General features: G+C 32.7%; 1 protein-coding gene across 6 annotated transcripts in view; it reads left to right on the top strand.

Annotated features, from left to right (window-relative positions):
* The window catches only part of LOC143255894 (bifunctional heparan sulfate N-deacetylase/N-sulfotransferase-like), a 79,952-nt gene that overhangs the window by 19,245 nt on the left and 34,175 nt on the right, over window positions 1-26,532 (top strand). For 5 of the 6 annotated variants that reach the window (XM_076512276.1, XM_076512275.1, XM_076512278.1 and 2 more), the window contains exons 2-3: window positions 24,957-25,411; window positions 25,876-26,076. In XM_076512276.1, coding sequence (XP_076368391.1) covers window positions 25,254-25,411; window positions 25,876-26,076 — 359 coding nt within the window. In that variant the 5' untranslated portion in view covers window positions 24,957-25,253. Of the gene's footprint in view, window positions 1-18,791; window positions 18,812-24,956; window positions 25,412-25,875; window positions 26,077-26,532 lie in introns of those variants that run through there. The other variant, XM_076512281.1, reaches the window with a different exon arrangement.

The following is a 26,532-nucleotide window of genomic DNA, read 5'->3' on the forward strand; positions in this document are numbered from 1 at the left end:
TATCTGTGTAATTTTGAAGATGGTATTTGACTCTCATCAGGTCTGTTTCATTAGTTTTGAAATCCATAGAATCTTAATATAACACTTCATGGATCTTTTCAGAATCACAGTTAAGATTAGTATTTTTTCACATGAATTACTTTGTCACATTCCTCCTTCATACTTTTCAATAATTTTAGTTGAGGCTATCATGGTGTATATAACTTTAAACTAACCAGATCACTATATGGAATCTATTTTCATTGTGTATCATGTTTGTTCATAAGTAATGTTAACATTGAACAATTATTAACAGGGTTTGAACGTAACAAGTAACTCTTTAGTACTTGTTTTATTCTATCATTCCAAGTTTCTGTTTTCAATTTTACTACAGCCTAATTAATTAGTGTTATCACATTGTATATTTAGCTTACATCCACGAACCTACACATAAATCTCAAAGTTTAATTTTTCATTGAAGATTTTGATCTCATTTTAAGAATCAATTATGACATGCAATAGCTACTTGCATTTTGAATTCAAATTACTTCATTGTAATGCTTTGGTACTTGATAATAATTTCATAGTATATTTAGATAGTACATATACAATAAGAAAATTTATAGTTTGTTGAGTAAGTTTTTTGTTTTTTTTAATTAAGCTTCAAATGTTAACATAAACTGAGCTTTCATACACCAGAGAGGAAAGGTACTGAAGTTCATATTGTATACCAATGAGATATAGAATAAATATATAACACTTTATCGTTGGAATTGACGATGTTTTTATCAGTTTCATTCCTCCAATTCAACATGCTTATTGTAAGGCTGAATTTATTAAAAACTGTATTAGTTTTTTTTGTATTTTTTTTAATTTAATGTTAAATGTATGTAGGAAGAGAAATAAATGGTTTTGCAGATTTATTGTTTGTTTTGCAAAAAAACATTAGTGTGAAACTAGACAGTGCTTATATTTTCTATTTGAGGTTCATGTTGCTCATGAATGTTTACAAAACAGTCTGAACTATTAGGTGGATCTGGAAATATGTAGAAATATAAAACATTGGGAGAAGCACTAGTCAGAAACTGTCTTGCCAGCAATTTACATCTTCTCAAAAAAAAAATTTAGATGTAACAGAGCTACCATTGTTGTCTTACCAAAAGTGATTCCTGTTCAAGTTTTATAGCAACAAATGTCATTTTTGTAAATGGTGGAATTTGTTTTTACATTACCTTGGTTTGAAGTGACACAGTTACATTTATTATCAAGAGAGTTGAGAATGAAATATTAACTTAAGTCTGAAGTTTGATCTTATTTCACACAAGATAGGCATCTACGTTTTAGGGAAATAGTTTATTGTCAGGTGTTTTCATAAAGCTATTGAAGGGCTTTCTGAGCTATCCCTTTTCTGATTTTTAACTGATATATTAAAGGGAAGGCAGCTAGTCGACACAACCCACTGCCAATTAATGGGATTTTACTATCGTTCTTAGAATGCCCACTTCCCTTGCATGTGGAGCACCATTTTAATTTTTTGTTTTCTTTTAATAGGATGCAAACTGTGGATCTGTAGTTGGCATATTCTCTACTGCACTGTGCTTGCTCCTGTCCTTTTTTTACTTCCAACTGAGAATCGGAAAAAGTACACTAAGATTTTGTATATCTATCAAATAACTTATTGAGGTTGTTTCTTATCTAGGATTAATAATTTCAGTTCTGCAAAATCTGCCTCTATAATTTATATAATTTAGAAAGAAAGACTATAAAGAAAACTCAAATATTTATTCTAAAACAGTCCTTTTTTATTAATCATTTCTGCTTCCCTTATTTCTTATAATTATCCATAATATATTTATAGAATTCTGTTAAGGATTTGAACACTAGTGAAATAGTGATATGTAAGTTGGGGAAAGAATCTGTACAAAAGTCTGCATTATATTTCTGACTGTTCAACACAGCAGTAAGTCTGTGGATTTGTAATGCCATAAACCAAGTTTTTTATACCCGTGGTTGGTACAACACAGCTAGTGCATTGTTTAGCTTTGTGCTTGGCTACAAAGAAACAATGTATTTCCAACTAAGATTTGGTGTGGAGAGCTTGGAACATTGAAATTTAAAAATTCTGTATCTCCTATAATCTTTAAGGTTGAAAAACATTTGAACAATGCAGTAATCATCTTACAAACACATTAGATAAGCTATGAATTAAGATGCATAATGAAGCTTTTAAACCTCTTAAAACCATCACAACATTTGTGTCAAAGGTGGAGTCAAGTAGGTTTAAATTATACCACACATTCTGATCAACTTGCATTTCCCTGAAAAACGACAGCACAGAGTTACTAGTGTTTATCAGAACCGATATTTACAGAGAAACAAATGCCTTTAAAAGAATTGCAGAAGCAGTTGTATTAGGAAAGTTGAGACCTAGCCTTCAATCATAGTAGAAATTTTGTAGCTCGCCATGTTAAAAATAATCCATCATCATGACCATTTGCACTAAACTTTCTCTTCTTGAGTAAAGACTTGAAATACAAGAACATATCCAAGAACTCAGAGTTTACAACTTTGATCTTTGAAAGTTAAATAAACCAGATTTTGCAGTAATGTATGACAAAAATACTTATTTTTGATCTCTTGTGAAATTGAACTTTGTGTGACTATTTCAAAATCAGATATAACTCTTTTAAGATGGATTATTACAAAAATTACTAAAATTAGTATGAATGGTGTGAAATACGATGGCCAGGAAAAATTTAGTTTTGTTTTATTTTTTCTGAGTTAAATGGAGGAAGATCTCAATAATGTATATGAGCTGAGATTCACCAATAAATATTTCCAAATCCTGAAACTGTACTGTGCTATACTGGGGTATAAAATACCTTTTATAACATGTTACTCATCAGATTTTTTATTTGTTTTTATCATTATATTTAAGTTTTTATTTTTTGTATTTTAAAATTTGGAAAACTTTTTTTTAAGATTCTAAAAGTATGGGGCCCATGGAAGCAAAGATCTCTCTCACATCATGTGCCTTGTTGTGAAAACAAAAATGTATTGAATATAATTTTGTCTCCCCTACCTAATGATCATTATGCACTAATAGGTAAACAAAATTTTCACTGCTGCTAACAACTGGTGCTTAGTGTGTCAAAGTGCATGGTCAGTATGTCACAATTGAATCTGTTGTTGTATTACAAAAATGACAATCAATCTCATTATTTGGTTCAAAGAGTGACACAAAGCCTTTGTGGCAGTAGTATCTATTAAATGGTCACCCATCCTTTGATCAATACATAGTTCAGTATCAGAAATGGCAGTACCTAAGTATTGAGGATTTCTGATGTGACAGTGGAGCCTACTGGCTTGTAAGATGGTCTTTAGGCTAATCATTTGACCATCTAGTGAAAAATGGTCAAAGGGCCTGGGTGAAATTAGTAATGAAAGTAAGTGAGGACAGAGAAAAAGAAAACGTTTAAAAAAACCTTTTTGAATATTGCAAAACTGGTTGTACATCTTTTTAACCAGGCATAACCTGGTAGTAAGGGCATTTAACTCTCATTCTGCAGGTATTAAGATTGAAACCCATCATCATTGACGTCTCAGCCATGAAAGCATTGTAATCAGTTGGTCAACTCCACATTTCAATGGTAAAGGATAACCCACGAATTGTTTACTATTTGTGCAAAATAACAAACAAACATTTCATTTTGAAAAGTGATATTTTCCAGTTGGTAATTCATTTAGCAGAACTATCTTCTAAATTGAATCTTATGCACAAATTAACTCTTTATAGAAGCTTTGTTTCTAGTTTGTCATGAAATTGATTTCAATGAATTCATGATCTGATTTACAGACCTTCAAATCAATTGTACAAATCTGATAAGGTCATAATGGAATTAAATATTACTTTTTATCTTTTTCTCAACAAATGATTTGGTTATGAAATTGAAACACATCAGAGAAAGTCACAGACATTTGCTTTCTGGTTTATTTAAATGTAATTTAATTCTTTAACTTCAGATGTTGCATGCGTTTAATAATATCCAACCCATTTTGTCGTATTTCTACAATAAAGTGATAAACTATGATCCTATACTAACATTTTTTTTCTTGAATAACCTCTTTGTTTCAAGTGGTGTATTTTTTATTTTTTCAGATAATGAAAAAAGTAGAATTAATTTTAGGTAAGTGTTCTCAGAATTACCAATTATGGTCAGGTCATAGATAAAGGAAGATTTATCATCATCGACCTTTTGAAAACCAAAAGTTAACAGCATATTCGTTTCACATAGTTATTATTGTAGTTTTGTTGGAAAAATGCAATATTTTGGATTTATATAGAAACAAATATATATGTTAACATTGCATTTCTGTTAATTGTTCAAGTAGGTGTAGAATAAAAAAATTGTGGATTGTAATTTACATAATATTTTTAACATTATGATCATTTTATGAAGTGAGAAAGAAACTGTATGACTTAGATTCTCGTGCGTTGTATTAATGTAAAGGTTACAAAAATGCATCAGTGACACGTGCCCAAGCGCCAACCGGTAGATCAAATATACATAAATATATACGTTAAACTATTGATAACTTGGGTGCGTATATTTAGCCCAAGATTCAATCCGTGGTTTATTGCTAAACACTTTCATTTATAGAAGCGTTATAACATTGACAGTCATTCCTGCTTTTCGGGTAAGATTATCGTGTGTAGGGCAACTTGTACTGCTGCCTAGTTATTATCCGAAAGGTCAGCCCTGGACGTTTAATCTTTGTCACATGAGATGCAGTTCAGAATGCAAATATCAAGCTACTGAAATTTTGTAATTTATTGAATACGTCCTTTTGTTTCATATATCGAATGAAGTGCTGTAATCAGTTTGATTCATTGGTTTATGTACTTTATATTCTAATTGGTACCTCTGTTATATATAGAGTGTTTCGAAATAAAACAATTTAAATTTAATGAACGTGACTGCAAATAAAACTGTAAACGTAGCATTTATTTATTCACAAGGCTTATTTCTTGTTTTTTGGGCTGTGTTTGAGGGGTTGTGCTCGTTAATAATGTTGGTTTGTAGAAAATATTACTGAAAAAGTAAATATCTTGTAACTTCAGTAATTCGATTTCATATATGTATGTTTTGGTATGTTCTATTTTAATTTTTAAAGTTGTTTTATTAACGTATAAATCTGTTGAGGCAGTTGGTCAGTAAGGACCGGTTTGTGTGTGAAAAGTGAATATATAACTTTGTATTCATATGGTTATTATTTGTCAACGTCAATTTACACGTTCAACACACATGCACCCGCGTGTAAATGAGGTGTCAACGTTTGCGAACGTGAATCAAATTAGTGATAAAGTGTATCGTAAGAGATTGTCACCAACACTTAGCGAATTACATGAACTGACACATTTATATGGCCTTCCATACCTTTGTAGAATTGAACGTATAACATTACTGTAGAAGATACAAATAGGGAAAATCTATTTTAATTCCGTATATATATACCTGAAGAAACCTTTCACTTATAACGATCATGCAAACAGCTGGCGACTAACTGACGGCGTCCGCCCTATTTCATTGCAACTTGACGCCGTAGTGACGTGTGTGTGTGTGTGTGTATGTATAATAAGGTAATATATAGGTATAAAGAATGTAAGCTGTTAGATGTATTCGGAGAATTTTAATGATTGTCATCTATATATATAAATACAATAATATTTGTGTTGTATGATTATGAAGAAGTAATTTTATGAGCACATATTGTACCAGTGCATATTTTTACTCCGTGTTTAGATTGTTTTCAGTTTCCTTAGTACCAATTGAGGGCAATTGTCAGAATTTTCCCATGTACGTTATTACCACAGTTTATACGCAACAAAGGAAAAACTGTCATTGTATCCAATGAAAGTATCTTTTTTAATGCTTAAGATAATTGTATATATGAGCGTTAGGATGAACTTGGTGCTGAGCCCTGTCTGATACACTTAGCTAGTTTTTAATGATTGTCTCAAATCTACGCGACTGTTATGAGTATACAACTGCTTTTCGAGATATAATTATACACACTAAAGTTATTTGAATTTCACTACTATAAGTTTGTTTGGAGAAATAGGTTTTGTTAAATAAATGATATTTGAGAACTGCCTTCCTGTATAAGTATACGACGGAAGTTAGTTTTATATATATCATATAGCCTATCAGTATTTACTTGAAAAAAAACAAATTAAAAATAAAGTTCTTAAGCGAAAATATTTTTTTCTTTCATCAAATACACTCGTTAGCAGCAAAGTGTAGGGCAATTTAAACCACATGTCAGTTTCAAAGCTGCATTAAATATATCGTTGAGTTTTGAAGTAACGTTGCAGGAGCAACCGACCCTCTTTTGTTCCTAGATCGCTGTCAGATTTCAGTAGGTGGCGTGGTTGGTGACACGTAGTTGGAAGGCGTCAGAATTTAATTAAAATAAATTACGTAAAAAGAAAAACGTTGATTACGAACACGTGAACACATCAGTTGAGTTTAAAAGTTTTAATAATATATATAAGAGCTCTTAGGATTTATTATTAAAAACTTGGAACTAATAGTTATTTTCTTATCTAAGAATTTCTTTTTTCAAGAGGAGTTGTTGCTAAAGTATTAGGCTGTTGCTAACTTCGAATTTCTAGCGATTGTAAAATGCAGTGTTGTTTTGTTTTAAGGCAAGATATTGATTTTACGTATCGCTGTGGACTTGATTATTTATATTAGCAGCATTGCCAGGGATTTTGAAAAAAAAAACTGCTTTCTATGTTCCTCGTTCCATATTTCAAGAGGTAAAAAATATTTTGTGAATTTATGAAAAAAAAACTGGGGTTTGATTTTTGAAAATAAACTACACCTGTTTCAATCAGGATTTCCGTATGAACGATATATTTTGTTTTTCCTTCACTGTCAAGCATAAATAGGGTCTTATGGGAAATATTTTGATTATCCTATACACATAAGTATACGTTTTGAACAGGATAAGACCTAGCCTGTACCTCCCTTCCCCTTTATCCCTTTTCAGTCTAAACAAGTAGAATAAATATTATAATGTAAGATTTACACGTAGTCTGTATTTTATTCTATAGGCTAGGCCTACTACCTACTTTTTCACACACAACTTTCTAACTGAATACATTCCTTTTGTGTGCGAGGTTAAATATGTGATGTACTAGTAGTGATCCATCGGTGGCGCACATGGCAGCAAACGTGTTAAAGTAATTATATGGATTAAAAACGAAAAGCTCTCTAGTGGCTTACAACATACAGTGCTATAAACCGGGTTTCGATACCCGTGCTTCACTTCAAACGAACTAAAATATTTTTGTTTTACAGGTAATATGTATCCATGAAAGTTACTGACAAAAATGTTTGTTTCAATCTTTATGTTGACATACCAGTAGTATGTTTATATTCTCTTAGTTCCCAACTTGCATCATTTGGGAAAACACACTGCGATTATACGGAGAAAAAGATTTTAATTTAGTTTAACACTTCTACGAAAAGTGGGGCCTAATAGGCCCCAGAGCAACTTGAAAGGTTATTAATATTAGGCTAATAATTTTGTATTTAAATGAAATTGCCATTTAAATCCATTAATGAATGGATTAACGAGATTCCCACTGTCCCTATCTACTATCTAGCGAAACCACAGCCAGGGGAACGGGCTTGGAGAAATCAGGACTAGAAACGTCTTTTCGTAGGAGTGTTAAAGGTTATGGACAGTGTACTCTACTAATTAGAACTTCTATCATCTTCAACTAGAATGTATTTAATGGAGGTACCTACTTCCAGTTTAACATTTGCTTTGACGTTTATTATTTTTAAACCCGGAATGTTTTTAAGACTTTATTATGACGCGTCCTATTTGCGTTAGGCGTAGTGGCATTTCTATTCATTAAGGAGCCGACGTTAAGAGAAACGTTATACTTATTTATTCAAAGTCTTAGGGTCTTAGCGTTTGTGTGGAGGTGTTGGGAACCTCGTTGAAACTCTTACTGCCACAACGTGAAATTCTGCTATCCAAATATTACTGTATTGCACTTTCTGTGAACAGTATGCACTGTGTGGTCTCGATTTGTTGACTCTCAGCGTCCCTGCGTGGCTTATTGAATGAATTCCCATGCAGAGTGAAGCATTTTAATCTCAAGGGTGGAGTGTAACTTGTTGACATACACGTGTGTAACGACCATTAACCCAATCTTTAGGGATGCCGTAACGTGGGCGATTAACAGATCAGCATAGCTTTACAAAATTATGAATATGTAGTAGGTTTCAACTCCTTCCAGAGAAAAGAGTGATGGATAAAAGACTGTTGTATATTCAGGGCAAAGTATCAACTGAAATTAGTAGAGACAAAAGTGTTTATTAATTCTGTATGTTGTATACGTACGTTTTCGTGCTCTTTTAAAAATTTAGCATCATCATATTGCCTTGTGACCTTTAAATTCCCTTTTTCCTGCGCTGTAGACGAAGCATTGAAAAGCGTTAGTTTTCTTTTTTAAGTCAACACTGCCATGAGACACGTTGTATTTTATTTATTTATCAAACGTGTTTATAACCAACAAAGTTGTTTCAGATAATAACATCTGTTACATGTAGACAAAATAGCTAACTGATTTACGTTGATAGTTATAAGGCACTAGTTCAAAAATTGTACCAATTATAGTAAAACTTTAATGAATTATAAAAACTGAGGGTTTGTAATATACCTGTCTTGATAATCGGAAGGTTTAACATGCCCTCGTTTTGTTGCTGTTGTTTTTTAACGAACATGGCGTGACCTATTGGCTAGCGTGCTCAGCCCGTGAATTGTATGTTCGTGTCCCTTTACTGCAGAAGCTCGCTCCGCGTCTGGAGTCTTGGATTCTTTCTAAGAGTGACGGTCAAATCCCCCTACTCAGTCAAACAAGAGATAGCAGTGGGTGCTATTCACTAATTACCTTCCCCCTATCCTGCCAATTTAGTATTAAGGACGGCAATGTACAGATAACTTTTTTTCAGATTTGTGCTAAAATTCGAAACAAAATGAAGTGCTTTATATGAAATATATTTTGTTAGAATAAATGTCTACAGCATACATTCAGAGGGAAGAAGAAAGAATATCGATTCATGGTGTGACACATTTCAGTATCCTTGCTTTCAATAATTTTATAAATAAAATAGAGGTATAATTGGAATTATTTACTTGACTTATAATGCACACACATTACTTCTGTATTGTTGAATTTGTTCAGTTAAAAATATACGTATGTATAGTTTATACGCGCGTACGTGTTCGCATGTGTTGAAAAATGGCTTTCATTACTGGGACGTGGAATATGCGTTTATAGGATAGCAACTTTGCTACTAAACAAATTATTTTGTTGACATAATTTAGGACTGCAGTAGTCGAGTTGTACACCTGCATTATCAATTACATAAATTTCGATGAAATTAAACATAGGAGCTGCATAGTTTTCATGACATTTCTTCAAATGACATTTTTTAAAATTGGTGAAAAATCGATCAAAACTGTATAGTACCGTTTCGTATCATTTGGTATTACGTGTTGATGGAGCTTGCTTTGCAAGTTTTAGTAAATCAAGTTGTTATCGTCATGTCTGTATGCAAGAAAATAATTGTCATTTTAATTGTTTAGAGCCTAGTGATTAGCGTGCTGAATTTTGAATACGAGGTTTGCGACCCTTACTTTGCATTTTGAGACTATGGTTACGATATGAAAAGTAATTAAGTCACACTATTCGATCAGAGAAGCACAAAAGTAACGGTGGTTGCTATTGGCTAACTTCTACTTTAGTCTTTTAGTTCAAAGTTTGAAACGCGTAGGACTAGTATCTTAAAATACTGTCCTGTCAGCATATCACGTCTGTAGAGACGTACTATTTTTCTGTTGTTTTTACTGCCGTAAGGGATTGACTTGGTGTTAAATAGACTGGAAGATGACTTTCGATTGTATTCCTTTTGTCGAGCAGGTTGTAATGGCCTTTAGTTTATAATTTTGTTCGAAGAATTAAGGTGAAAAATTTATAACGACGAGAAATCTACTTGAAGTAAAAATGTGTTCTCAAGACGGCTAGTATATGTATTGAAACTTTTTAATTAAAACCTAAGAAGATAAAAACGTTGCAGAGATGCCAACCATTACGATTTGAGCGTAATTATTACGATTTTGGTGTATACATTATGATTATACGCTCATACTGTCAAATATTACGATTTGTTGCAACTCCCAAATTATTATATATTATATAGGCCTATACAAAAAAGTGATAAATTGTTCCCCCAGGGCTTGAAATGGGTGAAAAGAAAATTTCTAGTGAGATACAAATAAATTTTGATAATAAATAAAAGACATTCTAAATGGCTATTTGCGATAATCATGTTTGTGCTTGAAATAATAAAAACATTTGTATCTCCGACGTCTACTAATAGTTTGAGTGCGGTGCTTCTCCGTACTGGCTACGTGGGGGAATCCATAGTTACGTTATCAGTGCTTGTCAGCCAATCAGTGCTCGCGCAGATGGGTATTTCTCGTTTTCTAAGCGGCATACAAACACCAATGCGATCGTTCACAAAAGGAAAAAAAAAAAGAGGCCTTGTTCACCAGATTGTCTTGCTTCTGGCAAATCTAAAAGGACTAAAACTGTGAATCAAAAATATAGGAAAGAGTATAGTGCAAAATATCCGGTCATTGCATCAAAGTCGGTGACAGTCATGCGTTTTGTACAGTTTGTCACATCGAATTCTGTGGTGCATGGTGGGATAAACGATTTATCCAGACATACAAAATCGACATCTCACCAACAAAAGGCTGAGGCGAAGATAAAAACGATGCAGATAACGACATTTATTAGTAAAAATTCAGAATATGAAACCATAAATGCAGAAGTGATGTTCACGCAATTCGTCATTGCTCATAATTTACCCCTAGCTGTAGTCGATCATGCAGGACATCTATTCAGAAAAGTGTTCTCAGATTCTGATATAGCGAAAAAGTATGGCTGCGCTAGAATCAAAACTACAGCCATTGTACAAATGTTGAGTTGTGAAGATGACAAAATGATTTCAAGCATTACTAACAGTGTTTACAGTTTATCCACAGATGGATCCACAGACATGGATGACTCAAAACTGTATCCAGTGGTTGTACGATACCTGTACGGGCTCTGTCTACAGTCATTACGCTCAGTCATTTGAAATAGTTGGCATCTCTGACGTTGTTGTATACTTCATTTTAATTAAAAGTTTTAATACCCATACCAGCCATCTTGAGAATATATTAGGATAGTAGACGTTCAAGTTCACCCCAAAGATGTTTTTTTGGATTGAGATCTGGTGCTTGTGCTGGCCAAGGAAGATGTTTTCCAAATCGTTATATCCCCCAGTGGCACAGCAGTACGTCTGCAGATGTATACTGCTGAAAACTGAGTTTCAATACCTTTGGTGGGCAGAACACTGATAGCTCTTTGTGTAGCTTTGTGTTTAAATACAGAACAAACAAACAAACCAAATCATTATCAGACAAGTTGAATTAATTATTACTATTTGTTATCATGAAATAGTTTTTGTTCATCAGGGAATAGGACTGGCATGGCCAGGTGTTTAGGGTATTCGACTCTTAATCTGAGGGTTGCAGGTTTAAATCTCACCATAATAAACATGCTTGACCTTTCAGCTGTGGGTGCATTATTATGTGATGGTCAATTCCACTTTTTGTTGGTAAAAGGATAGCCCAGGAGTTGATGATGGGTCATGATGACTAGTTGCCTTCCCTCCATTGCTAAATTAAGGACAGGCTAGTGCAGATATGCCTCGTGTAGCTTAGCTTGAAATTCAGAAAACAAACAAACACTCATCAGGGAACAGAAAGATAGCATTGTGATGTGGACATGGTCAGACGCTTAACACTGGTACACTTTTAATTAAATTTAAATGAATCAAATGACCCAAATACCTTCACAAGAACATTCCTCACACCATTTCGGCAGCTTGTTCTGTGAGAGTGATAATGCAGGGTCAAATGGTTCATGATATTTGCCATCTTTTGTACGTGATCACCAGCAAAGAAAAGGGGTAAATGTGACATGTTAGACCGCTGCACGTGATCCTAATCATTCATTGCCAACAGTTTTTACTCTGAAATACCACTGAACCCATAATTTGTACCTGAGGTAAGCAACTTTTGGATTGATTATAATATGGCATTTTGTATGTTGTTCATTGTTGAATGAAGTGATGAATTGTATCTCAGAACAGCTGGTATGGGTATTGACACTTTTATTGGTGAGGAGAGAACAGCGGTTTGACCTTTCTATGTCATCTTCAGGTTAACAAAGAGAGAGTTTGCAAATGACCGTTGCCAGACACATCTTAGGGACAAGAGTATAAATAGGTATGGGACTGTAGGGGGCATGCCATTATGCCTGAACTTACCTGCATTATGCCACTGTTAACATCCAACTGCAACGCCCCCTACAATCCCATACACGTTTATGATCTCGTCCCTAAGACGTGCCTGGCAAATGTTACTTGCAAACTCTTTCTCTTTAACCTGAAGATGACCTAGGAAGGTCAAAACTTTGTTCCCTTCTTATCAGTAAAAGTGTTTAATACCCATTCCAGTCATTCTGAGATGCATTTTTATTTCAAGTGGGTTTCTTGTCTTCAAGAAGTGGTAAGTTGTGGCACAGTCTGATTACTGTTGATTGAACATTGTATAAATAGGTATGGGACTGTAGGGGGCATGCCATTATGCCTGAACTTACCTGCATTATGCCACTGTTAACATCCAACTGCAACGCCCCCTACAATCCCATACACGTTTATGATCTCGTCCCTAAGACGTGTCTGGCAAATGTTACTTGCAAACTCTTTCTCTTTTAACCTGAAGATGACCTAGGAAGGTCAAAACTTTGTTCCCTTCTTATCAGTAAAAGTGTTTAATACCCATTCCAGTCATTCTGAGATGCATTTTTATTTCAAGTGGGTTTCTTGTCATCAAGAAGTGGTAAGTTGTGGCACAGTCTGATTACTGTTGATTGAACATTGTAATCCTGCATTAACTAAATAATAGTTACTCACTGTTGTTTTGTCATGAGAAACATATTTGGTTGATAATTTTAAATGACTTTAAACAGTTAGTCATTAAAATTGTCCTTAGTAATGGCATTTTCTGGATAGACTAAGTTTCTTTTGTATATGGACATAGTTGCCCTAAACCTTGTGCAGTAAATTATGATAATGTTACAACTTTGTATTTTATGAGCTCAAGCAAATATCTTGCTCATAATCAATTTGTCTTGCTAATTTCATAGATAGTATCAAGCAACAACAAAATATTTTCTATGCTACTAGAATAAATGCAATTATGTCTGAGTAATTTGTAGATGCTGATTGTAAAACATCAGGTTGAAAACAATTGATTGCCTCTAGTTTTAAGTTATGAAAGATTTAATAAGATAATGTTATAAATCATAAAAATAATTTATTCATTGAAAATTCATTTTAAGAATGTTCAAAAACAATACATAATAGCAATAACAATTTAAAACATTAATAAGTATAATAAGACTAGTACTGAAAATACATACAGGCTATGTTCAAATTTTAATCACGGAATCGTTTTATTTTTTGTTTCAAAATATTTGCTTAATTTGTTTCACTTTGTGTGTGTTCTCAATTTCATATTGTAAAAATCAACAGTAATCCCCCATCGTCACAAGTTTCCATAGTCTTTGATATTATTATTTCATTGTAGAAATATCTTAGTGGAAGGGTACATTATGTACATCATTTACCACACATACATCATTTGGAAAGCAATTTAAATGGAATTGTAAGAAGTGCATCTTTAGAAGCATCCTAGGCCTTATTTTCCTGTAGTTTTCAAGCATATTATCAATCATAGTTTTTATCTCTGTAATTTCCTAAGAAATTTTTGACAACCAATTTGAATAATTTCCAGATAGCAAGTTACATTTGAGTACTGTTTTGAAATCATCCTCCATCAACACTTTCTATGGCCCAACAAAATTACTTTCTTTCATATTTGAAAATATGATATCTGAAACCGTTACCGTCTTGGTTCATTCCTTTTACAAACTTCTTCTCAAGTCCAAGTTTGATATGAAGAGGGGCAGAAACACATTTTAACGATTTACTGAAGGTTGATACTTGACATTCCACAAAAAAAGAATACTATTTTCTCTCATTTAACATTCCTTCTTTTTAGAATGATTTTTGTTATCTTGGCTGTTCCAAAGACACAAAAATCAACAATATTTGGTATACCCTTTCTGTAGGCCTTGCAGTAGTGTAATAACATTTTGATCACCACAAATTTTCCACCTGTGGTGACCGTATTTAACAAAATTATGTTTAATCTTCATGCTCTGATAACTGTCATTAATGTTCACAGCATGAACAACAGGAATTGATGGTTTAGTGTTCCCATTGTGCAAAAGCACAGTTTTCAGGTTTTTGGATGAGTTTATAAAACGTTTCCATTCATTGAGGTTGATGTTCATTACCTAATTCTTTCAGTAGTGCATCAACATTTATACAGAAACACAAAACACAAGTATCTTGCATGCTGTAGTGACAAGCAAAAGTTTGGAATTTTTATTCCTGGAGCTAATAAATTCCACTGTTGTAAATGAGAGCCAAGAAGCTTCCCATGCTGCTTTGATAGAGACATTTCAGAAGTCAAATCATTTAGATCTTTTTGTGTGATCAGATGAGGCAGTATTTGTAAATGTGCCACAAGTATAAAATTACTAGATGAAGAGGATGAAGCTGATTCATTTTCTTCTTTGCAGGATAACTCCTGTTTCCCATTTTTCTTGTAGCTGTAGCACTGGTTTTACTAAAGATACAATATCTGGATATTTAATGCATTGTTTAGTTTTGCCAGAAGTGTTAGCCATGCATGGGAAAAAACAAAGAAAAAACAGTCAGTTAGATGATCTTTGGGCTCGCATCATATTATGGGAACTGCAAATGGCATACTTGCTGTATTCTTATTTAGCCACTGTGTCAAGCCAGAAGTGCAAACTGTACAACATGCATTTGTAGTCCAATGACTTTGTTGGTCTCTAATTCTTGCACCTACAATAGTGGTAGTAAGCTACCTTTACTTTGAGTGTGACATTTTTCCTTTGGGAAACTATAATACATTTTCCACAAACGTAGCAGAAACTGTTTGGGTGATTTTTGCACTTTTGGATAATACTTGTACTGAAAGCAGCTAGAATTTCAAATGATTTTCTACAAAATAATAAAGAATTTACAAGGAAGAAGATTGGAATTTCTTTTGACTGTAAGTGGGGCAAGGTAAAGTGACTATCTGAGTGAGTGAGGGGAATCTTACTTCACCACTTTTATGCTAAATCAAGGGACTTTTCAAATATTATAGAGAACTGAGCACTTGAATGTTTCGTGATGCTTGGGCAGAACAGATGAGCATGGGAATGAAGCAGAAATGGTGGAATTTGTTAGTTATATTGAAAACAAATAGCATATGTGAATAATATATTTTGAATTTTACACCAATAAAATACTGTTAATATTTGAAGTTATTAAAAATATATGCCTTTTACCTGTTCAACTGTCCAAGGAAACTTAATTTGACAGTGTACATATATTATACTGAGTTGATTGCATGGTATTTTATCACCACTGTGTAAAATATTGAGATGTTACAATAACCCAAAGTCTAGAAGTAATGGACAAATTCTGGCTACATACTATTGAAATGAGCACCATCACACTACTCTGAAATGCTCAAGTTTTCTCCAAATAGCACAATATTTTGTTCAGTATAATTGTCTATGTTTGTGCATGAGGAAATACAGTAAACTAATCAGTTAGAATACATGGCTATTTATAAAGAACTTTTAGAAGTATGTTTATTCTCATTGGAAGGTGTTCAATGACTTCTTTTTAAATGTAATAAGAGAAGTAATTCTGTTATATTGAAACATCAATTTTTCTTTCAGTGATAATGCAGTGAAAGCTTTCAATGTGGTTTGAGTTTCAAACAGATGCACAAAAAGACAAGTTGGCTGGAACAAAAGTAGAACTGTTGAACTGCACTTGCACTTTAAAAACAAGAGGAAATCCTCAATAGATGTGACTAATTAAATTTCAAATCAGTCAATAGATAGAGCTATGAGCTAAAGAGTTTGTACTTGAGGGAAACTCAGTCATTCTATGAGCTGCTTTGTTGCAGTTGGAAAAAATGTATGTTGTTTGAAGTTAAAGTACTTAACATTGTGATCTAGTGTCAGAGTGATGGGTTTTCTTTAACTTGATACAACAGGAGCTTGTTTATAAGTTAAAAAAATTGTTCTCTGAATGTTAAGCTTGTGAATGTATGATGCTAAAATTTGGGTTTTAATACCTGCAGTGAGCACAGCATATACAGCTTGGTGTTCAAACACACACACTTTTTTTAAATCTGTCTATGCTTATCTTAGCACAGCATTGTTTTACTATTGAGTCATTCTAAATCAAATTATTATGAAATCTACACAAATAAATGTTCCTGTTTTTATTGGACATTTTCAACATGTGTATGATTGTTAATAAGAATATTGATGTTAAAGTAAAGAATAATGTATAATAATATCTGTCATATTATATGTACTGTATTCATTGCTCATGAAGCATGGCCTGGTGGTTAGGGTACTTGACTAGCAATCTGGTCACAGGGTTGAAACCTGGTGCCAGACACAGTTGCCTCTTTGAGTCATAAGGGTGGTACAATAAGTCTCTCAATCCCATTATTTGATGGTGAAGAGTATTCCAAGAACTGGCTATGGGTGTCACAAGCTGGTTGCTTTCCCTATGGTTGGCAGTTAAAAACTAGTCATAGTATAATTGTTGTGAACAAACTAATTAGATCATAACTTTAGGCCAGCTGAATTAGGTTTATGAAGTGTAATTTTTCATCAATTTTATTTAAGTGATGTAATTTGCCATTATTGTTTTTAAAGCATGATAAGTTGATAATGAATAAAAGGTTGTGGTCTAACTTTTCTAAATTACCTCTTACTTTACTCGAGATATTTTGGGTATTATTTTAAACCAGATACATATGTGCCATATGTTTGTTTTGTTTTGTCGTGCTGGAATGACGCGTGAGGTGTACTAATATTTAGGATCCATTTGCAGTACACAGATGTACCTCGCACTTACAGCATTGCAAATAAAACCTTTACGGCTGGTATAACACAACTCCATTTCACCTGCCTAACCACACACAATTTCTAAACTTCATGAATGGTTCTTTATATACCACAAAATTAACGCCAATTTCAAATTATTATTCTTTTGTTCTACTTGTAATATAGTTCAAAGTAGAACAAAATACATGTTTGTTAACCTCTTTCATGTCCGTTTTTTAGAAACGAGCTTGAGAAAGGAATTTTTTTTCCTTTTTTCATAGCATATCATAATACAAAGTAACATAATAAATTCAGGCAAATAATTAAAAGTAGGTTTACTCCAATTAACTGTGACATTTTTTTGAAATATTGTGTTAACCTGGGCATATCATGGAAAGAGTTAATGAGCAACTGGAACCTTTCTGAACTGAGTTGAGAAAGGTCTATGTTATATTTTGGAAGAAGTTACCTATTCATATGTCCCACGCTGGTACAGTGGTAAGTCTGCAGACTTACAACGCTAAAATGAGGGGTTTGATTCCCCTTCAGCCGTGGGACGTTATATGTCACGGTCAAACCCACCATTCGTTGTTAAAAGGGTAGCCCAAGAGTTGGTGGTGGGTGGTGATGACTAGCTGCCTTCCCTCTAGTCTTACACTGCTAAATTAGGGACGACTAGCGCAGACAGCCCTCGTGTAGCTTTGCGGGAATTAAAAAAAAAAGTGAAATTAAGTTATTTAAATATATTGGATATGTGATTTGTTTTCAGGCATATTGTGCTAGTACATTAAGAATAAGAAATAAAAACTAACGTATGTTTGGCACAACGAAGGTAAAATCTTTATCAGCTACAGTTTCGGTAGGACAGTTACGTATTTAAATACCAGTGTCTTGATAATGACAACTGTGATTCGGAAACTAGTAGTCTGTAACTCACATTTAAAATGTTAGCTTTCGATGTGCTATGAAACACATGTTTCGTATTGTTTGCACATAGTATAATTTTATATATGTGTATGTACGTATCGATAATATTTGCGATTCAGTCTTACCCTTCCTTAGCACAAACTGCGACGTAATTTTTATTATAGCAAATGCACAAACCGTATCAAGTATTTCTCGAATTATTTGTAACTTGTGCGATTCTCTTCGTACGATTCATAGAAATACCGAGTATAATATTAAAATATTTTTGTTTTACACAAAGTGTTGTTTGAATGTTAAACCAAAGATTATAGCAGTTTGGTGTATTATTGTCTTTCTAGATTACACGTTATCTGAGTGAGTTATCCATGTGCTGTTGCAATATTATACAATTTTTTACAGCTGCTGGCAATGTTATTCTTTGTAGCAAATGTTACCGTAAATGTTTTTGAAACATTGAGGTGTGGAGGATACTGCTATGTCACGTATCATCAAGTTGACTTTTCTTTTTTTTTAGCAAAATCATTTCAAACAAATGTAATATGTCGTATACCGAGTTCAATACCGACTTCTGTGTCATTTCCACAACGTACTGCAGTATATACAGCATTTTCTGTGATATTGATCTATGGCATATATAGTCAATGAAACTGAAGAGTGATAGGCAGTTTATGTACGTGTTGCACTAGTTCTACGCAGGAGCTATTAGTAAGTTGTGACAGATGAAATTTGTACGTCATTTAAGTCGTTTATTTGTTGTTTTTTTTAAAGAATGTCTATTGTGCTTTAGATGCGAATGCTTGACAAACAAATATATTATTTAAGTAAAAGCTTGCGCTTGATAAGGCTTACTTGAGACCTTGTAATTCTTTTTATTTTCTCCTTTCACCCCCTTTTCTTTTTGTCTTCCCTCTTGAACCCACCAATCGACTCGCAATCTGAAGATTGCGGGTTAGAGTACCCGTCCCACCAAACATGCTCGTCTTTTCAGCGGTGGTGACATTATAACGTCGTATTCAATCCCACAGTTCGTTGGTAAAAGAGTAGCCCAAGAGTTAGTAGTGGGTGGTTTTTCACTGTTAAATTGGGAACGGCTAGAGCAGATAATCCTTGTGTAGCTTTTCGTGAAATTCAGAAACAAACCAACCTTTCCTCTGATGGCTCATCGGTTAATTCTAATTCCTGTAAATCTAAAATCGAAAGTTAGATCATTGTAGTAAATATAACGCACGCATATATCTGAAGCATATGCCTTGTAAGGAAGTCGCACAAAATTGGTATGCATTTTAAATAAATAACATTCAAATAAAGTTGTGTGATACAACTTGATGGTTGTGCTTTATAAGATAAGTGATTCGTAAGCAGGTTTAATACTACTAAGTGTTTTTTTTTTTTTTTTAAAGAAAGTGCTTGTGTAATTGAAGAGTTCCTCAGTTTGCTCTCTACCGTATATAACATACAGACAAATCATCCTGTTGTGCTTATTAAAAGTTCCTAAAAGTTGGTTCTTGTAACATCAGAGGTTCTTTTGCAAGACAGTCTATTTGTACCACTCACGCATGTCCGGTCACATTCTTGGTCTTGTTTCTGGTGTCAGAGGACTGTATTGTTTTAAATATGTAGTTTCAACAGCAAAGCATTATTGGAGTATGTGTCATCAAATTCACACTCGTGCCTCGCACAAAAATTAAACGAATTCGGCATTGCTGACGTTAAAGAGAGTTCAAGAGAAATACAATCGAGTATATCATACACGAGTACATAAAGGAATTCAAAAAATGATTTTCCTACCTAATGCCACCTTAAGTCACACAAGTATCCTGCAAAAGATGTAAATACTTCAAATATCTAGCTATGTGTGTGTAATACTTCGGAATAAACTTGTTGTTAGTGTCAACATTTGTCTGTGGTTTAAGGCTTTGTTTAGTGTATTTGAAAGCAACAGTCAGATTCGACTGTAGGTGCGTGTGTCGAAAAACAAAAACCTTCGTTATAGAGAGTAAATTATAGAACTTTTTTATGTAAAATAGATTATTACATTTCATGAAGAAAAATAATCTCACTATATGAAATTGTTATATGCTTCACAGACGATTGCCCAATATCGATTTGAGGGCCAAACATTATTGTATGTGTGTGTGTCGATATATATATATATATACATAAGCGAAGAAGGAGGATATGTATACACACAAATTATCGATTAGGCTTGATGAGTGAAGAAAATCAGAGTTCTGTTCTTTCTATTAAACGTAGCATTTATGTTCGTTATTGATTGGGCCTCTGTATGTGACGTTTCATTTGGTACGGACTTGTGGATACTTTCGGTGACAAGAAATTTGTTTAAAAAATGCGATTTTTCTGGTTTCATATTGTTTTTGAAAGGATTCACGAACATATAAAAGGGTGGTATGCAATTATGCTAGGGAGGAAATTGCCGGTTTTCACGGTTCTTTACCTTAAACAATAATGGCATTAACGTCTTTAGTGTGTAATCTAAGAGTAATACGACAGTAATACCGGCTTTCAACAGAAAAAAGTATCCCTTTTTAAGTTATTTCAGAAATGTATTGGGTTGAGGAATAATTCGTGAGCGTTTTTTCAAGTTAAAAAATATATTCATAAATGAAACGCTTTCGCAAAATATTTCATGTCATTTGGTAGATAATATTTTGCTCTAATAGATGGTGTGTTTGATTTTCATATGTCTTTAATTTTTGCTTTCATTTTCAGCTCATTAAATGGAATGTCAAGTGGACAAAATCGAGCATTTTCAACACCATCTGCTTTTCGCATTTAATTTCTTGCAATTTCGTTTACAACAATGCATACTATATACCTAGGTATTACATGAAATAAAGTATCATAATAAATGTTTTGGGTGTAATGTGTTCATGCATTGAAGTATTGTATAGTCTTGCATGTAATGCTTGAATGAAATTATTTAAATCTGCTTTTCGCATTTAATTTCTTGCAATTTCGTTTACAACAATGCATACTATATACCTAGGTATTACATGAAATAAAGTATCATAATAAATGTTTTGGGTGTAATGTGTTCATGCATTGAAGTATTGTATAGTCTTGCATGTAATGCTTGAATGAAATTATTTAAAAACGCTCACGAATTATTCCTCAACCTAATATTTTGCGAATGGTGAGTGTAGACTTAAATGCATGTTATGTTAATTATCAGCAACTTCCATAAATTTAACAAATTACAGAGAATCGTAGTTAAGCCAGCAGTTTGGAGATTAACTTTGTTTCGTTCTTTATTAACATTTCTGGAGTATTTTTCTCGATACTTCTTGAAGCTTTCCAATGTAATTGTTGTCTAGATTCAAGACCGTTTTTGCTAATAATAATTTTTCATAGTAAGAAACACAGTAACTTTTTTGTACCATTATTAATTGTTAATGATACAATTAAAAATGACAGAAAGATATACGCTTGAGACTGTTATAAAATATATGTGTATATACTAATTACTGCAAGAAGTTAAATCCTTTGTCTCCATATTTTTCGAAGACTAAACCGGTCCTTTAATACAAACATGAAGTTCGTTAAACCAGTGGTTTCCATTAGTTTTTGTCGCATACGCCTTATCAGACTCCTAACGCTTGTAATTTGTTGGGGAAAAAATTGAGTGGTTTTTGTAAATAAAAAGGGAAATCAAAAAAACGAAATCAAGGGTGAGTCAACAATTCGTAACCATTGAGACCTGGCTTGTGGAATAGTCAATAACTCATCGTGACTTTGGTATGGTTATTAGACGTGGTGTTTGGTCTGTCGTTTTTCAAACGTTCTTGCATCTCCCCAGGGTAAAGTGTTTTGTTCGTTAGATTATTTTTGGCAGCAAACTACATTTTAATGAGAAAATTCACCCTTCATGAAACCATGTTTTTTATGCATTAAATAACAAGCTGTGTCAAACAAATTCGGTATAAAAACTGGTGTGACTTACCAAATCATTTTATTAAATGTACAGTGATGATGATATCTGAATATAGGTGAGAGAGGTTTATGTGTTCCAGGAATATTTAATACCAAGTTTTAAAAATGAAACGTTCTTTTCGTATGAGATAGGTTTGTGTTCCACGAAATTTAATATCAAGTTTTAAAAATGAAACGTTCTTTTCGTACGAGAGAGGTTTATGTGTTCCACGAATATTTAATATCAAGTTTTAAAAATGAAATGTTCTTTTCGTACGAGAGAGGTTTGTGTTCCACGAATATTTAATATCAAGTTTTAAAAATGAAACGTTCTTTTCGTACGAGAGAGGTTTATGTGTTCCACGAATATTTAATATCAAGTTTTAAAAATGAAATGTTCTTTTCGTACGAGAGAGGTTTGTGTTCCACGAATATTTAATATCAAGTTTTAAAAATGAAACGTTCTTTTCGTATGAGAGAGGTTTGTGTGTTCCACGAATATTTAATATCAAGTTTTAAAAATGAAACGTTCTTTTCGTATGAGATAGGTTTGTGTGTTCCACGAATATTTAATATCAAGTTTTAAAAATGAAACGTTCTTTTGTATGAGATAGGTTTGTGTGTTCCACGAATATTTAATATCAAGTTTTAAAAATGAAACGTTCTTTTCGTATGAGATAGGTTTGTGTGTTCCACGAATATTTAATATCAAGTTTTAAAAATGAAACGTTCTTTTCGTATGAGATAGGTTTGTGTGTTCCACGAATATTTAATATCAAGTTTTAAAAATGAAACGTTCTTTTCGTATGAGATAGGTTTGTGTGTTCCACGAATATTTAATATCAAGTTTTAAAAATGAAACGTTCTTTTCGTATGAGATAGGTTTGTGTGTTCCACGAATATTTAATATCAAGTTTTAAAAATGAAACGTTCTTTTCGTATGAGATAGGTTTGTGTGTTCCACGAATATTTAATATCAAGTTTTAAAATGAAACGTTCTTTTGTATGAGATAGGTTTGTGTGTTCCACGAATATTTAATATCAAGTTTTAAAATGAAACGTTCTTTTTGTATGAGATAGGTTTGTGTGTTCCACGAATATTTAATATCAAGTTTTAAAAATGAAACGTTCTTTTTGTATGAGATAGGTTTGTGTGTTCCACGAATATTTAATATCAAGTTTTAAAAATGAAACGTTCTTTTTGTATGAGATAGGTTTGTGTGTTCCACGAATATTTAATATCAAGTTTTAAAAATGAAGCGTTCTTTTTGTATGAGATAAGTTTGTGTGTTCCACGAATATTTAATATCAAGTTTTAAAAATGAAACGTTCTTTTCGTATGAGATAGGTTTGTGTGTTCCACGAATATTTAATATCAAGTTTTAAAAATGAAACGTTCTTTTCGTATGAGCTAGGTTTGTGTGTTCCACGAATATTTAATATCAAGTTTTAAAATGAAACGTTCTTTTCGTATGAGATAGGTTTGTGTGTTCCACGAATATTTAATATCAAGTTTTAAAATGAAACGTTCTTTTCGTATGAGATAGGTTTGTGTGTTCCACGAATATTTAATATCAAGTTTTAAAAATGAAACGTTCTTTTCGTATGAGATAGGTTTGTGTTCCACGAATATTTAATATTAAGTTTTAAAAATGAAACGTTCTTTTTGTATGAGATAGGTTTGTGTGTTCCACGAATATTTAATATCAAGTTTTAAAAATGAAACGTTCTTTTTGTATGAGATAGGTTTGTGTGTTCCACGAATATTTAATATCAAGTTTTAAAAATGAAACGTTCTTTTCGTATGAGATAGGTTTGTGTGTTCCACGAATATTTAATATCAAGTTTTAAAAATGAAACGTTCTTTTCGTATGAGATAGGTTTGTGTGTTACACGAATATTTAATATCAAGTTTTAAAAATGAAACGTTCTTTTCGTATGAGGTTTGGTTTATGTGTTTCACAAATATTTAACATAAAGTTTTAAAAATGAAACGTTTTTTTCGTATGAGATAGGTTTGTGTGTTCCACGAATATTTAATATCAAGTTTTAAAAATGAAATGTTCTTTTCGTTTACTACTTCCGATATACAGTAATTATGTTTCTTACATTTATGATAAACAATTTGTATGATGAAAAGCTGTCCTTTTTAATCAAGTGTAAAAACTGTGGTTTTCAGTTATAACACACATTTACGACGATTTTGAAATTGGCCTTATATGTTTATTATTATAGTGTCTGCAACTATTTTACAGTTGAAAATAAATCATTTGGCATTTCACCGTTTTTTTTGTTTTTTTTTAATATAGTATTTCCTAAAACTCTGGAATTATATTGGTAACTTCCAGGGAACTTTATAAGGCAATAAGTTGTAGTTTACCAACTTTTTTTCACTGAGGTGAAACTCGATAAATGAAAAACATTTACCGTAAGTGCGAAGTTTGTTTTTTCTAGTCTTAAAATACGGAAATCAAGAACGTAAAAGTGGATTAAATATCGTGATTGGTTATCATTGTAAAAAAGAATAATTCGTACTTTTTTTTTAACATAAAGACGCGAAATGATTTAAAACCAAAAATCAAAGTAAACAAAATTTAAGTATGGAGAAGTAACGTAAATAACCTGCAAGATGTTTAATGAAATTTCTGATATAGGTTCTACTTGAGATAAAATGTTGTTAAAAATTAACCTTCTTAAAATGATTGCTATCCTGTTATCTGTGTCTAGGTAAATGGAGTAGTGTACCCATTAACTGTGTTTTGAAAGTTGGAACATGGACTATTTGATAATCTTTTATTAATCAAATGTCAGGTGACAATTGTGTCGTGAAACATACAAAATGGGTTTACTTGTAATATGAATCTTCTTTATGTTGATTATGAAACTCTTAACTTCATCAACTCTTTATTTTCTGTTTCAGGTGCTCTGTCGTACTGAAGATGTCTGCCCGACAGTCTCAGTAGTGAGTGATACAATGGATGGCTTCGTCGCCTTAAGTCGCTCATGTCGCCGAGGAAGAAAGAAACTAATCTCTAGATAACGTATGTGTGCGGTTCGCTGGTTACAGGGAGCTAAGCAACCTGTGGGTTCGTCGTCAGTTTCGTGATTTGAGTAGTTCCATATTAACTCCAATAACATACCACTCGTGTTCATAGGTAAACAGTCAATACTCCATTGTGCCTGGAGTATCAAAGACGTCACGTGGAGGAGTGGGATTATGGTAGTGGAAGGGTCAGCAGTTAGTCAAAATATTCTTAATCGCTTCTGTAGCGCTTCACAGCCGACTATCAAACGGTGTCTTGTTGCAGCTTTATTGTTTGGTGTGGCATCTATGGTCATCTTGTCCTATTATGTGACCAATAACCAATGGCATAGGTGAGCATTATTATAAATTAGTTTTTTTTTTTTTAAATATGCACTTTATCCAACTGATAATTATTTGCCAGCCAAGTTTATTTTCAATGTGACACATCTCATTTAGTTCACTGAAAATAAAGGAAATTTAAGTAATTTCTATTTTATAACAACATTGTTTATTATATTTCTAAAGTTGCTGTTTTTAACAGTTAAACAGTAAAAAGCTTTAAATATGGCTTGCTCACATTTTGTACATATGTTACTTGTGACCTTTTCCAGAGGATTAGGTAAATTTAATGGTGTTACGTTTAGATTTACAAAATCAAATTGAACTAATAAGTGTAAAGATAACCTTCAACAGTTTCATTAGACTGAGAAAATGTAATCAGTGCTCGAAAATTGACATGTTCTGTGTGTGTATATATAAAATACAAGAGAGTGTAGCATGTAAATGTTTTTCAGTAAATTTTTTAATTCTTAAGTGTTATCCGAGAGCCTCCTCAACCATCCTTCCAGTGCCACTCACATAACAAGGGACTTGTTAAGTCAAATATTAGTGCCAGTAATATCCATACTATAAGAGGTAAACTACGTTTTGATCCCAGGGTGCTTGTTTTTATGGAAACACAGTATTCTCGACTGGGAAAGCACATCTGTGAAGTTCTCGAGGCTAGTCGAATCAAGTAAGTCTGGAATTAATGGTTGAAAAACTGCTTAACATATTTAGATATATTTTCTTTTACTCATATGATAAAGTTGTCATTTATGGTTACTTACATAAACACAGGTTTTTGCTCTATAAAAGATATGTCTTCATTATGCAAGTTTCCCTTGGAATAATACAACTTTGATTAAAAAAAAAATCTGTGGCATGTTTGGTATTCGTGGGTATGCATTAACTACCTTTTGGAAAAATTCGTTATAAGCTCCTGCATGTTTTAATCTGTTGGGCTAATTATAATATGTTTTAAGTTTAAATGTGCTATTCAGAATGAATTAATAAAATAGAATTTGTATCTTAAAAAACATTGTTTTGCCTTGAAATATAATTTATAAATTAACCAGTAGAATTTATGTACTTACAATGTGTAAGCTTATACCACTAAAAAGAAACAAATTTGTTATGGAAACTGTATATC

This window comes from Tachypleus tridentatus, chromosome 7 (assembly GCF_004210375.1).
Source record: "Tachypleus tridentatus isolate NWPU-2018 chromosome 7, ASM421037v1, whole genome shotgun sequence".
NCBI lineage: Eukaryota > Metazoa > Arthropoda > Merostomata > Xiphosura > Limulidae > Tachypleus > Tachypleus tridentatus.